Here is a 21,490-nt window from a genome sequence, read left to right as displayed (position 1 = left end):
ACACTAGATAAAAAAAAATAAATATATGTAATGCTGCAATAAACCTATTTATTTACTAACCCCTAACCTGAGTAAAGAAGAATTAACCCCTGCCGCCCCCCTGGCAGGTCAATGACGATGTTAGAAATGCAAGGCTGTTCTAATCCCCCCCCCCCTTCCTCCCACACAGCCCCCTCAGGACCGCAGGGGGTTAATCAGCAAGACAGCTGCAATGTTAGTGTGTTGTAATCCTGGTGCCTTGGACACAGACAGAAGTGAGCAGCTGTGCCTTTAAGTACCATTTCCTTCTATTGTATTTGAATGGTGATCAGGAAAAAGGAAATGAAAGCAGAGGGGCTGTGCTTAGGGACTCATTCTGCATAGGGGACTCCGATCCTATATAAGTGACAGTGACACAGGCGTCCCTCTCAGACCTTCCTCCTTGCAACAGGACTCCCTCAGCTGCTGGGAATGCAGATGTGACTGGCACGGGGATGGAGAACAGGCATCAGGGAGCTCTCCTGCGTGACACCGGGAGTTGGGGGGCAAGCTCTGTCCTTGGGGGGCACCGGCGCACGGACTTGTGACTGTGTAATCCAGGACCGTGGTGTACGGACGGAGGGAGGAAGACAAGAGACCACGGAGGGGACAATAAGAGAAGGCGCACAGGACGAGGCAAATGTCATCAGTCATAGAGAGAAAGAGCCTGGATCCTGCAGAGTGAGCAACGCATGGGGAAGGGGGGGGGTCTCTCATTGTTACAGCACATGGGTGGGTGGGGAGATAGGAGAAGCTGCGAGATTAGGGGGGCAGCGCAGTGAAATGGTACAGGTGGCAGCCCTGGGTGCAGAGACCCTGGGGGCACACGGCAGAGCCTCCGAGGCTTGTGAGACATTGTCTAGTCGCTGCTATAGAATATTAGGGACAGTGGTATATTAAATGGGAGGGGGGTACAGATGGCGTGGGGGGGCGGCAGGCTGGGGGATTGGACACTTACAGAACATGTCAAAAGGGTTTGAGGCTTTGGCACACTAGCTGTGGGAAATTTACCATAGAAGAGAGATTCCTAAACGTGGTTCTCAAGGCACCCTAACAGTCCAGGTTTTAAGGATATCCATACAGGTGACTTAATTAGTAACTCAGTCAATTTGATTTAACCACCTGTGCCCAACCAGGAATATCGCTGAACACCTGAACTGTTGGCGTGCCTTGAGGAACGCATTTGGGATCCTCTGCCATAGAAGAATATATGACTATGAGAATGTATATGGTTAGGCTCACCATACTATCCCTTTAAACTGGGACACTCATGAATTTATTTATTATTATTTTTATTAACAGTTTGTTATATAGCGCAGCATATTCCGTTGTGCTTTACAATTGGAATTACACAGGTTCTGTGGCTGGCTGACTTCAAGCCTGGATTTCATCTGGTTTTAATCAGCCACAGAACCTGTGTAATTCATACGTGTCTCAGTTTCAAGGGATCGTATGGACGGTAAGCCTATATATATATATATATATATATATATATATATATATATATATGTGTGTGTATGACACAAATACTGTTTGTTCTCCGGTTCAGTGAAGCAGACATAGTCATTGTATTCATAATTACCTTTATGCCTTAACCCCAATATCACTCAGTGTAGAACATATCCAGCAGTAATAGGGTTGGTTATCAAATCAATACACTATAATAAGCGAATATTCTGGCTGTAGTTTCCCCTCTATAAGTAATCTACATTAGTGATCCTAATATCCTGCATGTGTGTCTACGCTGTGTTATCCATGAATGCTGTGTTACTTATATACATATACATTATATACTATGCATTACCTGTGAATTTACCAGGTAAAGCTCTGTACTGTGACACGAGGAATGTCACTATAGAACAGCGGTTCCCGAAACTCTGTCCTCAAACACCCTAACGGTCCAGGTTTTAAAGATATTCATGGTTGAGCACAGATGGTTTAATTAATAGATTGAGTTACTAATTAAATCACCTGTGCCCAAACATGGTTATCCTTAAAACCTGGACCGTTAGGGTGTCCTGAGGACCGAGTTTGGGAACCTCTGCTGTAGAAGATGAGCTGTTATTGGGTTTGTTAGTGGTGCGGTATTTTGTGATATATTATTATTATTACGCTGCCAATATTGCCTTTAGGTTTAGAACATTGTTACTACTGTGAATATTCTGTGTATAGTCACACAGTGCGCAATTGATAACAAGTGGAAGAATGGTTAAAATTATTTTCCAGGAGAAGGGAACGTTAAGTCACTTGTTATGACAATATATATGGCAAGTGCTGAAATAGCTTTGTTCCATGAGTTTAACATCCTGGTGGAATAATTATGGCATGGAGAGGATGAGTGCAAAATGAGGATCCATGTTAATCTATGCATGCTGGAAAGTAATACTCGCTATGGGGCCCATTTATCAACGATCGCTTTTGCAATGTGATCAGGGCATGCCAGTAACGCCCACGATCGGATTGCAAAAAGCGATCTCTTCGGCCGGATGTATCATCCGGGTCATGCAGGGACATGGGTTCTGAAAAGAGCACGTCCCTGAGATGTCTCCAGAGAGCTGCCGGCCAGTTCTGGGAGTGGTGCGCATACACAGTCCCGTGAACTGCACATGCTCATCCGCCATAGCCGGGGAGGGTTCCAGCGGATCCCTCTGCCGGCTAATTATGTGCGGTGTAGCCCATAGGCTACAGCGGCTAACGCCATGTTCAGATGGGGTTAGCTGTGGGGGCCAACATCTGGAATGCATGGCATTCTGGATATTGGTAAATTTGGCAATCACCATTTGCCAGCGGTAACGGAGGGATCACAGCAGGTATCGGAGATACCTCCTGCTGCGGTCCCTCCTTCATACACACGGGGATACTTAGTATTTGAGGTGTTTTCGGGGATTATAACTCAAATACACTTTGATAAATAGGCCTCTATGTCAGTGTTTACCAAGGCACCCTAACAGTCCAGGTTTTAAGAATATCCATGCTCAGGCAAAGATTATTATTTTTTTATTAATAAGATTTTATTGAAGCATCAAGTTTCACATACACAAACACTATAATGAACAACAGCGCAAATATTCAAAAGGAAAAAAATAATTACAAATAATAGTACAATAAGACATAGGATATATAGCATCATTAAGACAATGAAGTAAGGAACCAATCGGCTCCATCACATAGAAATTCACCACAGTAAAAAAGTAAATAATAAAATTGTAAAAACAGCAGAAAGTAGGTACCCCGCCGGCCCCCCCAAACCCCTCCCATGGTCCACAAATATTATGTAAAAAACAAATTGACAAAATGATTACAACAAAGGAGGTCCCACATTAAAGTTGTATTGGAGGATCATTAGCTGCAGGTACCAGGATGAATTCTGTATTCTATGATGCATTTGGGTCTGCATAGGGCTAGAAAGCATGGCTATATAACTTTCCACAATAGAGAGAATATTTCAGTTTTAAGGGCCTGATTCAGAGCCTCTCGTAAGCGGCCGCTCGTTCGTTCCGAGCGATGTTTGCACAACTGCGCATGCGTACGGATCGTAATACGCATGCGCGAACCAGTCAGTGCGGACGAAAATCGTTTGTTCGCTAAATAGCGAATGCCTGCTATTTTGAGTGACAGGATGAGGCGTTTGTGGGTGGTAACAGGGGAAGGTGCTTGAAAACGGGGAGTGGAGATCCGAACGCAGGCGTGCTTAAAGGTCAAAACGGGCGTTTTATGGGTGTGCATAATTAATACAGCAGCGTCATTGACCACGTCACTGGGTTATTTTATAGTCAGAACTGCTCGCAAGATTGCGGTAGGAAAAACCAACCACAAGAATAGCGAGCAGTTCATACGCTGGTCGATGTACTCGATTAATCTAATAAATAGCGGACATGACGTAGGATGCAAGCGGCCAGGGGGCGTAGTTTTCCAAAAAACGACCGCATGTTTGGTTCGGTCATTCAGACCTAGAGGCGTGAACAGACCGCAAAGAGCGAACGGTTCATTTGAATAGCCACCCCTTTTTTCTGAACGAGTGAGCGCAAATAGTGTCCGGCTCTGAATGAGGGCCTAAGTTCCTTGTCCAAGGTGACCTCAAACCCAATTCATTCTAAACAAGCAATGTAGCTTAGCTTTGAAAAGTGAAAGTGATGGTGTACCCAGGTCTGTAGGATAGTCTTACAAGCTTCGGAACTTTTTGCCAGTAGGAGGCGCCTACCACCCTCCGTAACATTGGTACAAGGGGCTGGAAGTATTCCAAACAAAGCCCACTCTGGTGTGAAAGGAATGTAGTTGAAATTAGCTATAAAATAGGTAGGAACCTGGAGCCAAGAGCCTTGAATCAGGGGACATGCCCAAAGGCATTGGTACAGGTCTGCTAGCTGAGTTCCACACTTGTAACAATTTGAGTTCGGCAAGTCCCCTATCAAGTATGCCCTATGTTCTGTAACACCAGAGATATCCATTGGTTGAAAGAATAAGCCATGCACACCTTTTGCTAGCAACAGTAACTACTGCTATCACCAGCCTGCCCTGGGAGGAGCTTATTTTATTTATTTTTTTACAATATAACAAAATAGTTAGTTGCAGCAGCTATTCACCTGCCACCCATTTGCCTTAAGGTGCCTACACACTTACCGATATTGTCCTCGATCTGGCCGATTCCGACGCATCGGAACGGCAGATCGTGTGAAATATGCCCAAATCGTTGAGTCACCACTCACGATCACGATGCGGGTCCCCGCTGGTCGCACATCGCATAGTCAGATCTGCCGCGCTGTAGGGCAGATCTGACAATCTGGAACACGATGCACTGAACAAAGTGAGGATGCACGACAGATGTTTGTCACATTGGACCAAATCGTGTGCAGGACTGCCGGGGAGAGTCACAAGGGAAATCGCTCACGATGTTGGATCGTGAGCGAATCGGTAAGCGTGTAGGCACCCTAGACCTTTGTACCCCATGCTACATATGAGTAGCATTAATTATTGCAGTGTTACATTATCTACGGATTGTAAGCTTGCAAGCAGATCCCTTTCCTCTGTGTCTGTCTGTTATTATTGCCCAGACTTGTTTTATTACGGTTTTATTCCCAATCCATATGAATATGTTTTTGTGCAGTATTGCCTATGGTCTGTTGTTTGTTGTTGTTTGTTTTGTAGTTTTAGAACTGGATGCACTTTCATTTTGTCCCAAAACTGATTAGAGATTCATCGCTGGGTCCTGCATTACAATGTGGGTTGGTAACACGCCTGTGGTCCCTGCTTAGGGTATAGTAAATACGTAAGCGCCTCACTGACCTCGAGGCGCACATTTTGTGATGCTCTCCCCAATGTGTGCTTTCATCATAGACCATACATGCCTACCTTACCGGAATTCGCGGGAGACTCACGATTTTTCGGGTAGCCTCCCGCACCCACGGAAGTGTAAGCTGATCTCCCGCATCCTGCCCACTTCCTAGGGAAGCGGGCAGTATGGGGAGATTTAATGGGGAATTTGCGGGTTCACAAGGAGGGGGCGGGGGTAAACAGCGATTTGCCTAAATTAGCCCTGCCCCCTCCTCGCAGCTCCGCAAATCGCAGACTTTTAATGGGAAAGGGGGCGGTCCCTAATTACATCATCAGCCTGGCCCAGCCCCCCGAACCGGCCTCTAGCAGCAGCTCTCGAGGCTGCTCCCGGGAAGGATGTCCATAAAGTAGGTAAGTATGTCATAGACTAAACATAGGGGGCTGGATGTACTAAAGGGAAAACGCGGGCAAAAATCTGAAAAGTAACGCTTCCTGAGTTTTGGCCGCACTTCCCCTGTGTACGATGCTTGAACCCGGTGGGCAACGCCATCTGTAGATAACATTGCCCAATAGAAGCCGATGGGCTTCTTTACGCATTGTGCGCAGAGAGGGATCCAATCGGAGCTCCCAGCATCCCCCGCGTGCGCGCGTCATACGATGCATGCGTAGATGGACACCCAGATCATACACTTGGAAGTCCAATCATCGCCAAGGACAGCTCTTTTTGTAAGAGCTGGGGCCATGGACTGTGTTTATCTTTTTTATCTGTTTTTATACTGAATATATACCTGTGATCCTGTATGTTGTTGGCCTATGAACAGCGCTACGAAACTCTTGTGGTGCCTTAGAATTTAAATGATAATAATAAAATGGTTCTGTGAGCGAGGACTCGGTAAAGAGAAGGGGCACATTAGTATATAGTAAAAGATAAGGACAGCTCGGAAAAAAACCACTTGCCTCCCAGTTACACCTAAGCAGCCACAAGTGGAGATTTCTACAACTCTTCCCGTAATAGCTCTAGAGCTATTGCCGATGTGTACCCGGACGGGCCGACATATCGTTACCACAGCTACACATTGAGCTATGCAATGAACGATAGAACGATCCTTCGTTCCGTCCTTCATTACCTGCAACGCCGCCGCATGCTATATTGTTCGGCTGGCCGTGCAGCACTCCACCGCATGCGCAGTTTGCTAGGGAACGCAAGATCTGTGCGCTGACGGACTTGCCTGCAACTTGGCAATCGGGCCCTAAGCGTGTGTACATAGGTCTGTGTTTGTCACGTGTGTAAAACGATGTGTCTGGAAAAGACAATAATCAAATTTAATAACACTGTGTCCTCTGTGACTCTATTTTGTTGCCAACAGTGAGCCAGTGGACGAAGTACTGCAGATCCCACCCTCACTTCTGACATGTGGGGGCTGCCAGCAAAGCATCGGTGACCGCTACTTTCTGAAGGCCATTGACCAGTACTGGCATGAGGACTGTCTGAGCTGCGACCTGTGTGGTTGCCGGTTGGGAGAGGTCGGAAGGAGACTTTACTACAAACTGGGGCGTAAGCTGTGCCGGAGGGACTACCTCAGGTAATGTACAAAGTGCCATGTAACATACTGTAGGTTATCCATTACTGTAAGTCCTCAAAATTCCAAATTCATTTAGTCATTAAAGTATACTGGAATTTGGGTTGTGCCATGCAACAAGAAACGTAGAAGAAGATAGACTAGATGACTTGACTAATGTAAGGGCCGACCCTTAAGAATTACTGACAAATTTTCAGGGGTACTAAGGGGGGTGTCGGCACTAATTACTTGTTTGAAGAGCCCGGTGGGGCCCTGGGCTAGCTCTGGAGTTGAAGAAATGCCCCACCCTTCACAGCTGCGCAGAACTGATATCCAACTCTTCTTTAAACGAGGGATGCACAGATGTTTAAAATGTCATTCTTTAAAATTTGGTCAGAATGCCGACGCCGGAAGTTAAGTATATGGAGTTAGGGGAGGGTTAGACACTAGGTGGAGGGTGAGACACAAGGGGGAGTGATAGGGTTAGACACTAGGGGGAGGGTCAGACACAAGGGGGGGGGCTAGGGTTAGGCACTAGGGGGAGGCTTAGACACTAGGGGGAGGGTTAGGGTTAGACACTAGGGGGAGGGTCAGACACAAGGGGGAGGGATAGGGTTAGGCACTAGGGGGAGGCTTAGACACTAGGGAGAGGGTTAGGGTTAGACACTAGGGGGAGGGTTAGGGTTAGGCACTAGGGGGAGGGTGATACACTAGGGGGAGGGTGATACACTAGGGGGAGGGTTAGGCACTAGGGGGAGGGGGAGACACTATGGGATGGTTATGGTTAGGCACTAGGGGGAGGGTTATGGTTAGACACTAGGGGGAGGGTTAGGGTTAGGCACTAGGGGAAGGGTTAGGGACTAGGGGGAGGGGGAGACATTAGGGGGAGGCTTAGGTACTAGGGGGAGGGTTCGGGTTAGACACTAGGGGGAGGGTGAGACACTACGGGGAGGGTTAGGATGAGACCCTAGGGCGAGGGTTAGAGTTAGGCTGCAAGGGGGGTTAGGTTTAGGCTGCAGGGAGGGGGGATAGGTTTAGGCATTTGGCATCGGGGGGGATGGTTAGGGTTTGGGTTAAGCTTACTTACCTGGGGACGTCGGCCAGGGCAGTTTCTAGGGTCTGAGGCTCCCAGTGCGAGCAGTCAAAATGCGCCCCCCCCCCCCTCGAAGCAGTAATATTGTGGAGTGGGCGTGGCGTCATCGTGAGGGGGTGTGGTATCACAGTAAGGGAGCGTGATCTAGAAAGACCACAGAATGACAGCCACCGTGACTACTGAGTACAAGGGTGTCTAACCTGTCAGAGGCAAAGCGCTGAAAAATATATGGAGCTAAATAAAAGATAGACAGCATGCGCGCGCCTCCGGCGCGCGCTCAAAAAATGGGGTGTGGCCTAGCTGTCACAAGCCCACGCCGCATTTCTGTGTGCATGCCTGTGGTGTGACATTTGCAGAAGTATGACCTTGCATCACACCCGGTTTTAGTCGCGTTGGGAGCGAGCCCAGCCAGATCCACATAAAATACACTGCAACAAACCACTTCCACATAAAATATATTGGAAAAGCCAGAGGCACATAAACTACGTTTTAAAACCACATCCACCTCAAATACATTATTAAATCCAGAACCACATAAAACACATTGAAAAAACATGATTCACATAATACACACTTCATTCCAGCCCCCTCCCTTACCATTCTCTCCCCTCCCTTACCATTCCAGCCCCCTCCCTTGCCATTCCATCCCGACAGGTCTTAGGCTTCCCCCCCACTGGCTCTCAGGCAAAAGTGCCCATTATGCAGTGCCCCCTGTAGTTGTCCCCATATGCAGTGTCCCCTGTATTTATGCCCCTTATGCAGTGCCCACAGTGGTAGTGTAACTTATGCAGAGCCCCCATTAGTAGTGCCCCCTGTAGTCATGCCCCCATCAGTAATGCCCCCAATAGTAATGGTTCCTGTTGTAGTGCCCCAGTAGTAGTGTCCCCAGTTGTATTGCCCCCAATAGTAATGCCCCCTGTAGTAGTGTCCCCTTTATAAATTCCCCAGTATTAATGCCCCTGTATTAGTGCCCCCAATAGTGATGCTCCCTTTGTAGTAGTGCCCCAAGTAGAAAAGCCCCAAGTAGTAGTGCCCCCAGTAGAAGTGCCCCTGGCCCCTGAGTAATGCCTCCTAAGCAATAACCCCAGTAGAAGTGCCCCCCGAGCAATGTCCCCAGTAGTAGTGCCCGGGTGCCCCCAGTAGTGGTGTCTCCCCCAGTAGAAGTGCACCCAGAGTAATGTCCCTAGTAGCTGTGCCCAGGTGCCCCCAGTAGTGGTGGCTCCCCCAGCAGAAGTGCCCCCAGTAGTAGTGCCTCCCCCCAAGTATTGTCCAGGCTGCCTGCACACACACAAAAAAAAAAAAAAACAGTAACACTTACCTTCAGCCCTGCTCTGGCCCCAGCTCTGGCGTCCGCTCCGCTCGGCTGCTCCTCTCTCTGCACTATGGGAAAGACGTCATGACGTCCTCCCATAGTGCACATTGTGGGAGCCGGAAGCAGGAGCCTCCGTCTCCGTCTCCGGCTGCTCTGCCGGGCGCCCGCTGGTAACTGAATCTCAGCGGGCGCCCGGCAGTTAACATGCTGTTTCTACAGCAGGGGTAGGAGGCAGCGCGCCCCGTGCGATTGCACGGGTCGCCTGCCCCTAGAAACGGCCCTGACGTCGGCATCCTAACCTGGTCGGGATGCCAATATCAGAGTTCTGACCGCCAAGATCCCGAGTGCTGGCATCCTGTACCCAACCCTTCTCATCAATGCATGAGTTCAACACTAGTAATTATAATCATACATTTTAAGGGGTCTCCAGGCGTAGAGTATTTTGTACCTGCTGGTAGGGGTCATGGAGGAGGGTTGGGAGATGGAGGAGTAGGTCATGGTCACATCCCATGCGTGACCCTCAACATGTGTCAGTCCTGTGCAACGCCAAGGGCGGCCCTGAGTAAGGTTATCAGTGTTTGATCGGTGACACGCATGTTTTATGAGCAGAATGAACATTACTTACTTTGTGGCTTCTCTTGTGCAGGCTCTTCGGCCAGGACGGTCTGTGTGCGTCGTGTGACAAGCGGATCCGAGCCTACGAGATGACCATGCGGGTGAAGGACAAAGTCTATCATCTGGAGTGCTTCAAGTGCGCAGCTTGTCAGAAGCACTTCTGCGTGGGTGACCGCTACCTGCTTATAAACTCGGACATTGTCTGTGAGCAGGACATCTACGAATGGACCAAACTTAATGGAATGATGTAGCCCTGGGAGGGTGTTCCTGGTCTCACTACGCCCACCAGGGACATAAACCTGTTTAGTGGCCCTAAAACTTCAAGTCATAGGATTAGACATCGTATACACTATGGCATTCACAACTGACAGCGCGTTATATAATTGCCGCCAGCTCAGGTGGCTGCCCAAACTGGTCTCAGCAATCCGATGCACTAATCGCTTCTCTCCCAGTCACCCATCTGCAGTACCACAAATATACTAATGACAATAGTTTGCGTGATCCGGATTCTGAACAATTGTGTCGTTACACGCAAAACAATCTGACAAAACTACAACCCAACAACCCGCAGGAAACTTTTGTGGATGAGTTTGGAAGCAGCGATGTCAAGCTGAACTGTAGTGTATAGCAATGAATGGATAAACTATATATAAATATATATATATAGTATATAATTTTGCCAAAGCTGGATAATCTATGCAATACTAGTAGATGTTTCTCCTTACTTTAAACTTTCTTTACTAGTGGAAGGTTAATTGACATGTAAATGTGACTGACGACCTTATTCCTATGGTGGAATGGTATTTAAGGATTAAAGGAGAACTATAAACAAACTTTATTTCTAAAAAAAAAAAAAAGGGGAAACATTTTTTGACTTAGAACATGATTGACAACTGCAATCAATGTAACTGAAAACCTTTATATAGTTTTGAGTATTTATTTAGTTCCGGTACTCCTCCTCCCTGTTAGTGGGTTGCTAACAGCGGAAACCCTTTAAGGGGCCCATCAAAATGGAACTCTGTGCTGATAGATGATGTAAAATGAATAGACAAAATCCAAAATATTGGAAATCGTTGATTCGCCAATTCCAACCCAAAAATGATCGCAATCGGCTAGTTGGGGATTTCTAACATGTTGGATTTTACTGATCGTCGGAGAAACTGAGACTCTCTAGCGATCGGCAAAACCCAACATGTTAGAAATGCCCAACTCACCAATTCTGATCATTTTTGGGTCGGAATCGTCGGCTTGAGGATATCCAACAGGTTGGATTTTGCAGATTATCGGGCACAATCATCGGCAAAACCGAGCACTGTGCCGATAGGTTCTTGATGTACAGTATGTACCCCATTAAGGGGGAGATGGATCAAACTTTCTAAAGAGTGGAGATGCGGACAAGTTGAGAAGTTACCCATAGCAACCAATCAGCTTTGAGGTAGCATTTATCATCTACATTCTATAAAATGATAGGTAGAAGCTGGTTGGTTGCTATGGGTAAGTTTTCCACCCGTTTGGAGGTTTGATACATCTCCCCCAAAACCCGTTCCTTGGCAACAGCATACCTCCCAACATGACCCTCTCCAGGAGGGACACAATGCTCTGGTCCTGGATTTCCCTGGTAATTTATGATTGGTGGAGGCTCCAGAGGCGGGGCTGCAGTACAGTCCAATATTCAAATAGGGGAGTCACACCAACTGCCAGTGAGTCCCAGCCAGTGATGTTGGGCAGTGTGTGAAATGACAGTTGGTGTGACTCCCCTATTTGAATTTTGAACTGCGCTGCAGCCCCGCCTCTTACCAGGGAAGTCCAGGACCAGAGCATTGTGACCCTCCTGGAGAGGGTCATGTTGGGAGGTATGCAACAGTAAGATCAGGAACATTTTACCTTAATGGAAGAGCCAGTTCTTGTTGCCAGTTCAAGCCTGCCTATAGGGCACAGAGCTGTGTTGAAGCGCTGCGTGCACTAACAGTGGCGGGCCAGCTCTTGATGCAGATGACAAGTGCGGGGGAACTCTTTCTAGTATATGTGGGCATCCGGATTGATTATAAGTGGTTGTCCAAAAACGGTCAACTTTTTTAATAATGGGAATGTTTTATGAATGCTGTAATTATTGTAAGTAGATGGGACTTAATTAAATAACGCTGCTACCATGCAGGTTATAAGAGAAATGAAATGTGTTCATAAAAACCTTTTTTTTAATGTGTGATTCAGCCGCGTATTATAAAAATCTTACTCCTCGGCTGGAACTAGGCCTGAATTGTGTGCCAATACAGGTTTTATTGGTTCAGAGATCTCCCCATCCTTGATAGTTACTGGGTCATAGTCATGACCAGGGCCGGCATGTAAAATGCTGGGCACTGGTATGAAGGAAGATTGGCCACGCCACATTGCAAAATTAAACAGTGGACGTGGCATAGCCATGTCATGTTGGAGGCGGGGTTTTGTGTCTTTGTTCCCGCCCCCTTCCCTGTTGGTTCCACTGATCCTGGCACACTAACTGGGCTTGACTAAAAATACGTGCTAGCCTCTCGGTTTAGGGGTGGCCATCGGAAGGGAGCCATTGAACTGCTGTGGCATGTAGCCATCGCCTGTTAATAATTTGGCGGACAGCTGAAGTTTGTGCAAGCACAAAAGAGCTATGCTGCGGATACTCCTTTGCGGAGGCTCTGGCATCCGCAGTGTTTTGCAGGTGCAAGATGTTTTTATTCAATTGGTTGCGAGATTTTGAAATTTTTTTTTTTAGCGTCTTCAGAGCAGATCTAAAATCCTTTTTTTTTTTTTCGTGGTCTAATTTTGGGAGTTCTTTTTTTTTTTTACATTTTTTGTATAAAATCCATATTTTAGGGAAATTTGTCGGCACTTGCTGGAACCCTTTGGACCCGTCCACCCCATTACTAATTAAGCAATTGTAAGTTTCTAATTAGCTTAATTAGTCCTTAATTACTCACCTTCCGCAGCGCTGTCATCCTCCTCCATTTCTTCTCCAGTGTCGCAAACAGCTTCCATCAGGGCCGTAACTAGGGTAGTGCGACCAGTGCCAAGGCACTGGGCACCGCAGGCCTGTCACTTTTCCTGTTTATTATCATTCTTACTTGTAGCTTCCTCTTCTTTTATCCCCAGCATCTCCTGGCCTCCCCTATCTCTTCCCTGGCTCTTCCCCATGAGGCCATGGCCCTCTCTCAGGTGCACTATATTATGTCCCTATTTATCCCCAGCATCTCCTGGCCTCCTCTATCTCTTCCCTGGCCCTTCCCCATGAGGCCATGGCCCTCTCTCAGGTGCACTATTTTATGTCCCTATTTATCCCCAGCATCTCCTGGCCTCCCCTATCTCTTCCCTGGCCCTTCCCCATGAGGCCATGGCCCTCTCTCAGGTGCACTATCTTATGTCCCTATTTATCCCCAGCATCTCCTGGACTCCTCTATCTCTTCCCTGGCCCTTCCCCATGCCTATTTAAAAAAATGAGGGGGGGGGGGGCGACAATGCTCCCTCTGGTACACAAAAAGTCTAGTTACGGCTCTGGCTTCCATGGACCGGACACAGGACAGGTACTACTAGCCCTCCATCCCTAACCTTTCACCCCACCGCCTCTAACCCTGCACCCGCTCCCTGCACACACTACCTACACTACACCTAACTCTGCACCTGCTCCCCGCAAACACTACACTGCCGCCCAATGGTGTAAATTCATCCCAGACGCCCGGAGGCAAGTCATAATCTGGTGCCCCTCCCCCCCATCACAGCTGCTGACACTGTAGTGTAGCATTTCACAAGCAGATACACCCGCAGTTGCACACAGAATATAGGCATGCCATGGGGGAGTGAGACACAGTTGTGGGTGAGGGTGGCGCCGGACGTGTTACTCTAACATAAGGAGCAGCTGAGGATCAGCAACACCAATGAGTACGGACAGGCTATAGATTAGGGATGGGGAACCTCAGGCCCAGGGGCCGTATAAGGCCCCCGGAATCATTTGGTCAGGTCCTCTGAGCTTTTTTTCTGCTAGCCTCATTTGGCTAGCAGGGTGCCAAGAATGGCACCCTGCAGCCAAAGTCTATGCAGCAGACCCGCTTGGAGCATCCTTAGGACGCTGCAGATGGTCACACTGCTGCCCTTACAGCTCCCCGTAGCATCCTCAGGATGCTCCAGGCATTGCTGTAATCACTGGTGATAGTGGCCCGCCCCTGTGTGACATCACACAGAGGGGGCGTGGCCTGCACCAGGCCCGCGAATAATGTTATATATATATATCAAAATGGCCCTCAGCAGAAAAAAAGGTTCCCTACCCCTGCTATAGACAGACGAAAGCAGCAGCTGATGGTCTGACATGGAGCTCTCCACTAGTGTATGGTGGCTTCTCAGGTGGCGGGAAGGGGTGCCATGTATTGGGCGGCTGTAACGGTACACTCCGGGTACATAGTTACAGCCCTAAAGGTGCATATCCACTACACGAGAGAGGAACGACTGTACGATTACAACATTGTTATCATGCAATCGTTCTTCATCCTGTGCAGTGGATAATGTGCCCACACTGAGCGATATGGCGTTCAGTGCAGGGACCCTCCCTCATCCAGAATGTCAACATCTATGTACTACTTAACATTTCACTAGCACCTTCTAGAAGATTATAGCTAGAATCTGATTGGTTGCTATGGGCAACGTCTCTTCTAAAACTCGCTTCTAAAAACTCTCACTTCAGTAAAATTACCCCTAATTATCTCTGCATATTTGAAAACTGCCCCACGTGTAGTGCAGCATGGTTTTACCAAGCTGCAACGTTACTCTCACTCCTGTCTTATTTTTTTCTGCACTCAACCAAGGAGTGTTGAAATCTGCCTCCCTAATGTCAGACCCTTATCACAGTACCTCCAGAACCTCAGCTCTTGGCACGTGTATATAGATAGCTAGTGACACAGGCTGTGACACGGCCAGGCCTGGTATTGCAGTTTGTGCTACCTCAAAATGAGCCATTTAATCTGATTAAAATTTATTTTGTCAGTATCAGTCATGTTGGTAAATGCGGTTGACAGGTGACCATTATCGATTTAGCTGGGCGGTAACTTTTCAAAGGCCAGGGCTGGATTAAGCCTTTGGACGACCTAGGCGCACTTAAGACACGGGGAGGGGGCGCCACTTATGTGTGGGGCTAAACTGGACCCTGATTCTGGGACTCAGCTGTGTGTGTGTGGTTTATGTCTGTGACTATTGGGTTTATGTTAAATAGAGCAATTTCCATATTCGCCCCAAAGCTGTGAGTGCGTGCGTGATGCTGGGTACACACTAGAGACGATGTGTACCCAGCAGGATGTCGTATGTGGTGGGGGCCATGCTGCATTTGGGTCCGATGGGCAATTTTGACAATGACGCGTGGGAGCGTGCATAGTCAGCGACATAGCAGGTACACACTGACCGATGTTGACGATATGTCATCCGATCCGCCGGATCGGACAACATATCGTCTAGTGCACAGCTTCTCAAACTCGGTCCTTGGGACCCGAAACAGTGCATGTTTTCCATGTCTCCTCACAGAATCGCAAGTGAAATAATTAGCACCACATGTGGATCTTTTAAAATGTGTCAGTGAGTAACGAATACACCTGTGCAGCTGCTGGGTGACCTGGAAAACATGACCTGTGTGGGGTCCTGAGGACCGAGAACCCTGGTCTAGTGTGCACCCAGCTTAAGAGAGAGAGGGAGAAAGAGATTCGACCCTACACAATTGTTTGCAGGACGTCTACAATTTTATAGCCAAGATCCTTTGTTCTCTTGTTAGCAAAGTTGACATCTTGCTAAACAATGGGGTTGCTATGGAAACCCTGGTCATGAAAGCTTTTATTGCACCTTTAATCAGGGTCGGACTGGCCCACAGGGGTAGAGGGGAAACCCCCAGGGGGCCCAACTATCTGAGTCCCCATCCCCTCCTCTAGGGATTGGGTTCCAGACTGTGCACTTGAATTATACATATTTCACATTATAGTGCACAGGACTATGGTGCATTTTCTACAATGCATTGCTGTTAATCTGGTACATTATCATGATAGATATATATATATATATACAGTCAGGTGCATAAATATTGGGACATTGACAGAATTTTCATATTTTGGCCTCTATTCACCACCACAATAGCTTTGAAATGAAACAAACAAGATGTGCTTTAACTGCAGACTTTCAGATTTAATTTGAGGGTAATTACATCCAAATCAGGTGAACGGTGTAGGAATTACAATAGTTTCTATTTGTGCCTCCCACTTTTTAAGGGGCCAAAAGTAATGGGACAAACTAAACAATCCTAAATCAAACTTTCACTTTTTAATACTTTGTTGCAAATCCTTTGCAGGCAATTACAGCCTGAAGTCTGGAACGCATAGACATCACCAGACGCTGGGTTTCATCCCTGGTGATGCTCTGCCAGGCCTCTACTGCAAATGTCTTCAGTTCGTGCTTGTTCTTGGGGCATTTTCCCTTCAGTTTTGTCTTCATCAAGTGAAATGCATGCTCAATCGGATTCAGGTCAGGGGACTGACTTGGCCATTGCATAACATTCCACTTTTTAGCCTTAAAAAGCTCTTTGGTTGCTTTTGCAGTATGCTTCGGGTCATTGTCCATCTGCACTGTGAAGCGCTGTCCAATGAGTTCTGAAGCATTTGACTGAATATGAGCATATAATATTGCCCGAAACACTTCAGAATTCATTCTGCTGCTTTTGTCAGCAGTCACATCATCAATAAATACAAGGGAACCAGTTCCATTGGCAGCCATACATGCCCACGCCATGACACTACCACCACCATGCTTCACTGATGAGGTGGTATGTTTTGGATCATGAGCAGTTCCTTTCCTTCTCCATACTCTTCTCTTCCCGTCACTCTGGTACAAGTTGATCTTTGTCTCATCTGTCCATAGGATGTTGTTGCAGAACTGTAATGGCTTTTTTAGATGTTGTTTGGCAAACTCTAATCTGGTCTTCCTGTTTTTGTGGCTCACCAATGGTTTACATCTTGTAGTGAACCCTCTATATTCACTCTTGTGAAGTCTTCTCTTGATTGTTGACTTTGACACATATACACCTACCTCCTGGAGAGTGTTCTTGATTTGGCCAACTGTTGTGAAGGGGTTTTCTTCACCAGGGAAATAATTCTTCTGTCATCCACCACAGTTGTTTTCCGTGGTCTTCCGGGTCTTTTGGTGTTGCTGAGCTCTCTGATGCGTTCTTTCTTTTTAAGAATGTTCCAAACAGTTGATTTGGCCACACCTAATGTTTTTGCTATCTCTCTGATGGGTTTGTTTTGATTTTTCAGCCTAATGATGGCTTGCTTCACTGATAGTGACAGCTCTTTGGATCTCATATTGAGAGTTGACAGCAACTGATTCCAAATGCAAATGTCACACCTAGAATCAACTCCAGACCTTGTACCTGCTTAATTGATAATAAAATAACAAGGGAATAGCCCACACCTGTCCATGAAATAGCTTTTGAGTTGATAGTCCCATTACTTTTGGCCCCTTAAAAAGTGGGAGGCACATATAGAAACCATTGTAATTCCTACACTGTTCACCTGATTTGGCTGTAATTACCCTCAAATTAAATCTGAAAGTCTGCAGTTAAAGCACATCTGGTTTGTTCCATTTCAAAGTCATTTGTGGTGGTGAATAAAGGCCAAAATATGAAAATTCTGTCAATGTCCCAATATTTATGCACCTGACTGTATATATATATATATATATATATATATTTATTTATATTTTTGTTTAAAGGATCCCAGCCATGTACCCTCTGGTTAGCCAAGCCTCTGTGAAGGCTAGCCACACCCCTTCTGGAGGCTGGCCACACCCCTAAGTATGGGCCCCTATCACTGCAAACCCCTGGTGGGCCCTCCATGCTCCAGTCCGACATCCAGATGTCCAGATCTATAAAAAAGTCTCTGATGGTAAAAATTAAACATAATTAATACAAAAATGCCAAAATACAAGGACAACAACACAAGTGAAAATGTATCATTTGCTAGTACTGAAAGGTTGCTTGCATGAAAATATCACAAAGTGTACAAAAGAGGATATAACAATTATACAATCAATTTAAAGTGTCTACCCTATTTCCTGAGCATTTTTTTTTATATAATTTGCGTTCACTTTGTTACAATCTCTGCCTCAGACCCTGTCAGTGCGCACCGGACAGGGGGCCCAAAGTGTACACATTAATGCAGGGGAGTATTAAGAGAGGAGGGGGTCATGTGCAGTCTCCGTCCGGGGCCCCCTCCTCTCTACCCGGCGGCCGGCAGCATACTGAGAGCAGCAGTAGACTCTGGGCACTAGGCTGAGTCTACTGTGCATGCGCAAGTCACTGGAAAAAATTGTGTGGCAGCCATTTTCCCTGTGATTTCCCTACTGCACATGTGAAAACGCCGGGAAAATGGCCACTGTGCCATTTTACCGGTGATTTCTACAGCGCTGCTACCGTTGACACAGGACTCCGGAGAGGTGAGTATTGAATAAATGGGCGCAGGGTGTGGGCCCCCGTGTGTACCGCTCACCCTGCACCCATTGTAGATGTAGATTAATGCCAGTGTACTGTACATGTATCATTTGTCATACTAGGAAGGAATTCTAATGATTTACATACTGTTTATAATAGTCTATTTTAGCTGAACAAGTGTCATTTCAGGTCACTGAACATTAATCAGCTGTTCCTGGAAAGCGAGAGCTCAAATGACTGCACACCTGCCCTTTCACCTGTCCATACTTATCACTGTGGTATCTGACTTCGACTGTGCCAAACACGTGTCAAATGGGCATTGCCATGCACTCCTAGGCTGACATCTAGTGGCCGGATCAAGGAAAAGCAATCATTGTACAGTTGGGTACATCTTTCATCGATAAGAGTATTCGGATTAGAACAGCTCACTTTAGCACCATATTTAACATCTGACCTTCGCATCCCTCTACCGCAAATTCCGAGGTATAAAGATGTCATTAGCTACGGGGGGAATACCGCAGGAGATATCTCAAAAACAGAGGTACCGCAGAACATATCTCTGATAAGTACTGCAGTCCCCCCTTCCTACCATCCAGGAATACATCATTTGTGCGAGTATCCTCTGAGGGATTTCCTGCAAAATAGGTATGACAAATACACCCCCACGCCACGGCAGTAGGAGCATGTACAAATCTACTATGGGTGCAGGGTGTGCACCTATACATTTACCATGTTTCTGGTGACCTGCACATGCGCAGTACAGACAGAAATCACTGGTATCATTAAGCAGGTGCCATGTTCTCGAAGACAACCGCAGTAGACTCTGATACAGTGCCAGAGATTACCTTTCAAATGAGTCAGGGGGGGCGGGAGCCCATATCATGGGGACTGTACAGGGCCCCCCTCCATTCTGTAACTACCCCTGAGGAGGAGGGTTTTAAAACTGGTGATTAAAGCCTCTGACGGCAGCAGCCACCTGATGGGATGCACTGAAGACATTTTTGGTGCCTACATCTTTTTTTAAAACTGATCTTGTGATTTTCTATTAACTTGTCTCATATTCAGACATTGCCACTGTTTTTTTCTACCCACCTAATGCCTGGTACATACTGGCTGACATATCGTGGGCTGTCGGCTGGTGTGTATCAGTGATATGTCTGTGAACGACGTCGTTCACAGACATATTGCGTCGGCTGTGCAGCACAGCCGATGCTCAGTATACCTGCAGACATATTGGTGCATCATGCTGTGTGTACATTTGCTGCAGAGGCCGCCAGTTACTGACACCACAACTGGGCGGACACATCGGGCCGACAATTTGTAAGTGTGTATGTTTAGACCGTTTTTACTGTCCGAAACAATGTTGTATTCGATTATAGGTTAATGTTAATGGTCCCAAGTTGAACTAACTGCAACCAGGGTGCAATCTCCGGAAAACTGAGCTGTGCACAGCTAGCTCTAAGCTCCCACATATGCAGAAGCTATAGGTCTCCCGGGAGCTGGCTGAGAGTACACAGCAGACCACTTATGTGTTATGGTGCATACACACAATCAGATTTTTCCTTCAGATATGAACGATAACGATTTAAAAATCGTTCAGTCGTTCATATCTGAAGGAAAATCGTTTATATCTGACATGCCTGAACGATGGACGATCAGCGATGCGCGTTCCCGTTTGTCAGATAACGATATCTGACATCTGATGTGTTTGCAGTCAGACTTGGACGATTCCATTCATTTTAATGCAGTCAAAAATCGTTCCATCGTTCAAAACTTTGGTAAAATCGTTCAAATCGTTCATCTGACAAATCTGACCGTGTGTATGCTCCATTAGTCTACTGGGTGCTCTACATTTATGACCATCCTTTGGGTTATTTAAAAATACCAGCACCCCAGTTACCTACCTGAATGTTATTGTCTGGCATGCAAACTAAAGATGTGCTGCCATCTATGAAAATAGTTTACCTCCATGATCAGTTGGTACTTTATCTCTCTCCAAGATTTAATAAATCTTCCCCATATTTTCATAGGCGGTCCTAGTGCAGCTTTACGTAACTATTTTGTTATGTAGCTGGGTTTTTCCCCAATAAAAAACAAATCAATTTGCATTTAATTTTGGAGCCTTTGACAATGTTTGCTTGCCAGAACATCTTATATTAAAAAAAAGGGCGTCCTTGTGAAGCGATGTCCCCATTAGGATGAAAGGCTTTGGCCCCCATTTATCAACAAAGGCAAATACCAGCAGAATTTTTTGTGTAGTATCACTGTGATACAAACGAAAAATCCACTGATATTCACCAATACTTACCTCTCCGGTGAGGTCCCACGAAGTCCTCATGCTGTGCGAGGTCCTCCACTGGCCTAACGCTGCCAGCAATGGGACTCTGGTGTAATGCGCATGCGCCACGGTCCGTCTGCGAATGTGCATGACACGGGGATCCGTCAATGCCTGGAAGGCTTCGCTGAGATGGCGGGAGTGATGCTGTGACAAACAGCGGTAATATTAAATTACCACTGTTTGTTAAATCCAGAAAGGGTGGCATAAAGGGATTACGCTTCATTGATAAATGGGGACCTAGATGCCTGCAGGTAGCTGCTATGCCAGTGCCTTAACTGGGCTTCTAGGTCAGGGGCGTTTTAAGAGAGGATGGGGCCCGTGTGCACTCCTTGTGCGGGCCCCCTCCTCTCTCCCTGGTGGCTGGCAGCCGGCTGGCCAGCCACCAGAGCATTAGTAGACTCCGGGCACTAGAGTGTGCCCGGAGTCTACTGCGCATGCGCAGAACACCGGAAAAATGGCCCCGGTGGCCATTTCTCCGGTGCTCTGAGCAGCAGTGACACCCGACGCGGGACAGGTAAGTTTAAAAAAAATATGGGTGCAGTGTGTGCGGTGCGGGGCCCGTGTGCCCCGCACACACTGCACCCATTATAGATACGCCACTGTTCTAGGTGCTCTGTGCCGGCCCATGAGGTCATGACATCATACAGAGTGGTCGGAGGCCGCCAGCACCAGGAAGTGTAGCACTGCCCAGGACGTCCTCAGGACTGTAACTAGGGTAGTGCCACCTGTGCCATGGCACAGGGCACCGCAGGGGAGGGGGCGCTGTTTGGGCCTGTCAAATTTCTGTTTATCATTCTCACTTGTAGCT

At 47.0% G+C, this 21,490-nt stretch overlaps 1 protein-coding gene across 1 annotated transcript; it reads left to right on the top strand.

Moving 5' to 3' along the window:
- The first annotated feature begins 257 nt into the window (after positions 1 to 257).
- Positions 258 to 10,984, top strand: LMO2 (LIM domain only 2). Its single transcript, XM_088452620.1, has 3 exons — positions 258 to 699; positions 6,657 to 6,872; positions 9,900 to 10,984. The coding sequence occupies exons 1-3, from the start codon at positions 659 to 661 to the stop codon at positions 10,117 to 10,119; spliced, it is 477 nt and encodes a 158-aa protein (XP_088308746.1). The 5' UTR covers positions 258 to 658; the 3' UTR covers positions 10,120 to 10,984.
- The last annotated feature ends 10,506 nt before the right edge of the window (positions 10,985 to 21,490 follow it).

This window comes from Taudactylus pleione, unplaced genomic scaffold (genome assembly GCF_031769625.1).
Source record: "Taudactylus pleione unplaced genomic scaffold, aTauple2 ptg000555l, whole genome shotgun sequence".
NCBI classification, from domain to species: domain Eukaryota; kingdom Metazoa; phylum Chordata; class Amphibia; order Anura; family Myobatrachidae; genus Taudactylus; species Taudactylus pleione.
This window is presented reverse-complemented; position numbering and strand designations above follow the sequence as displayed.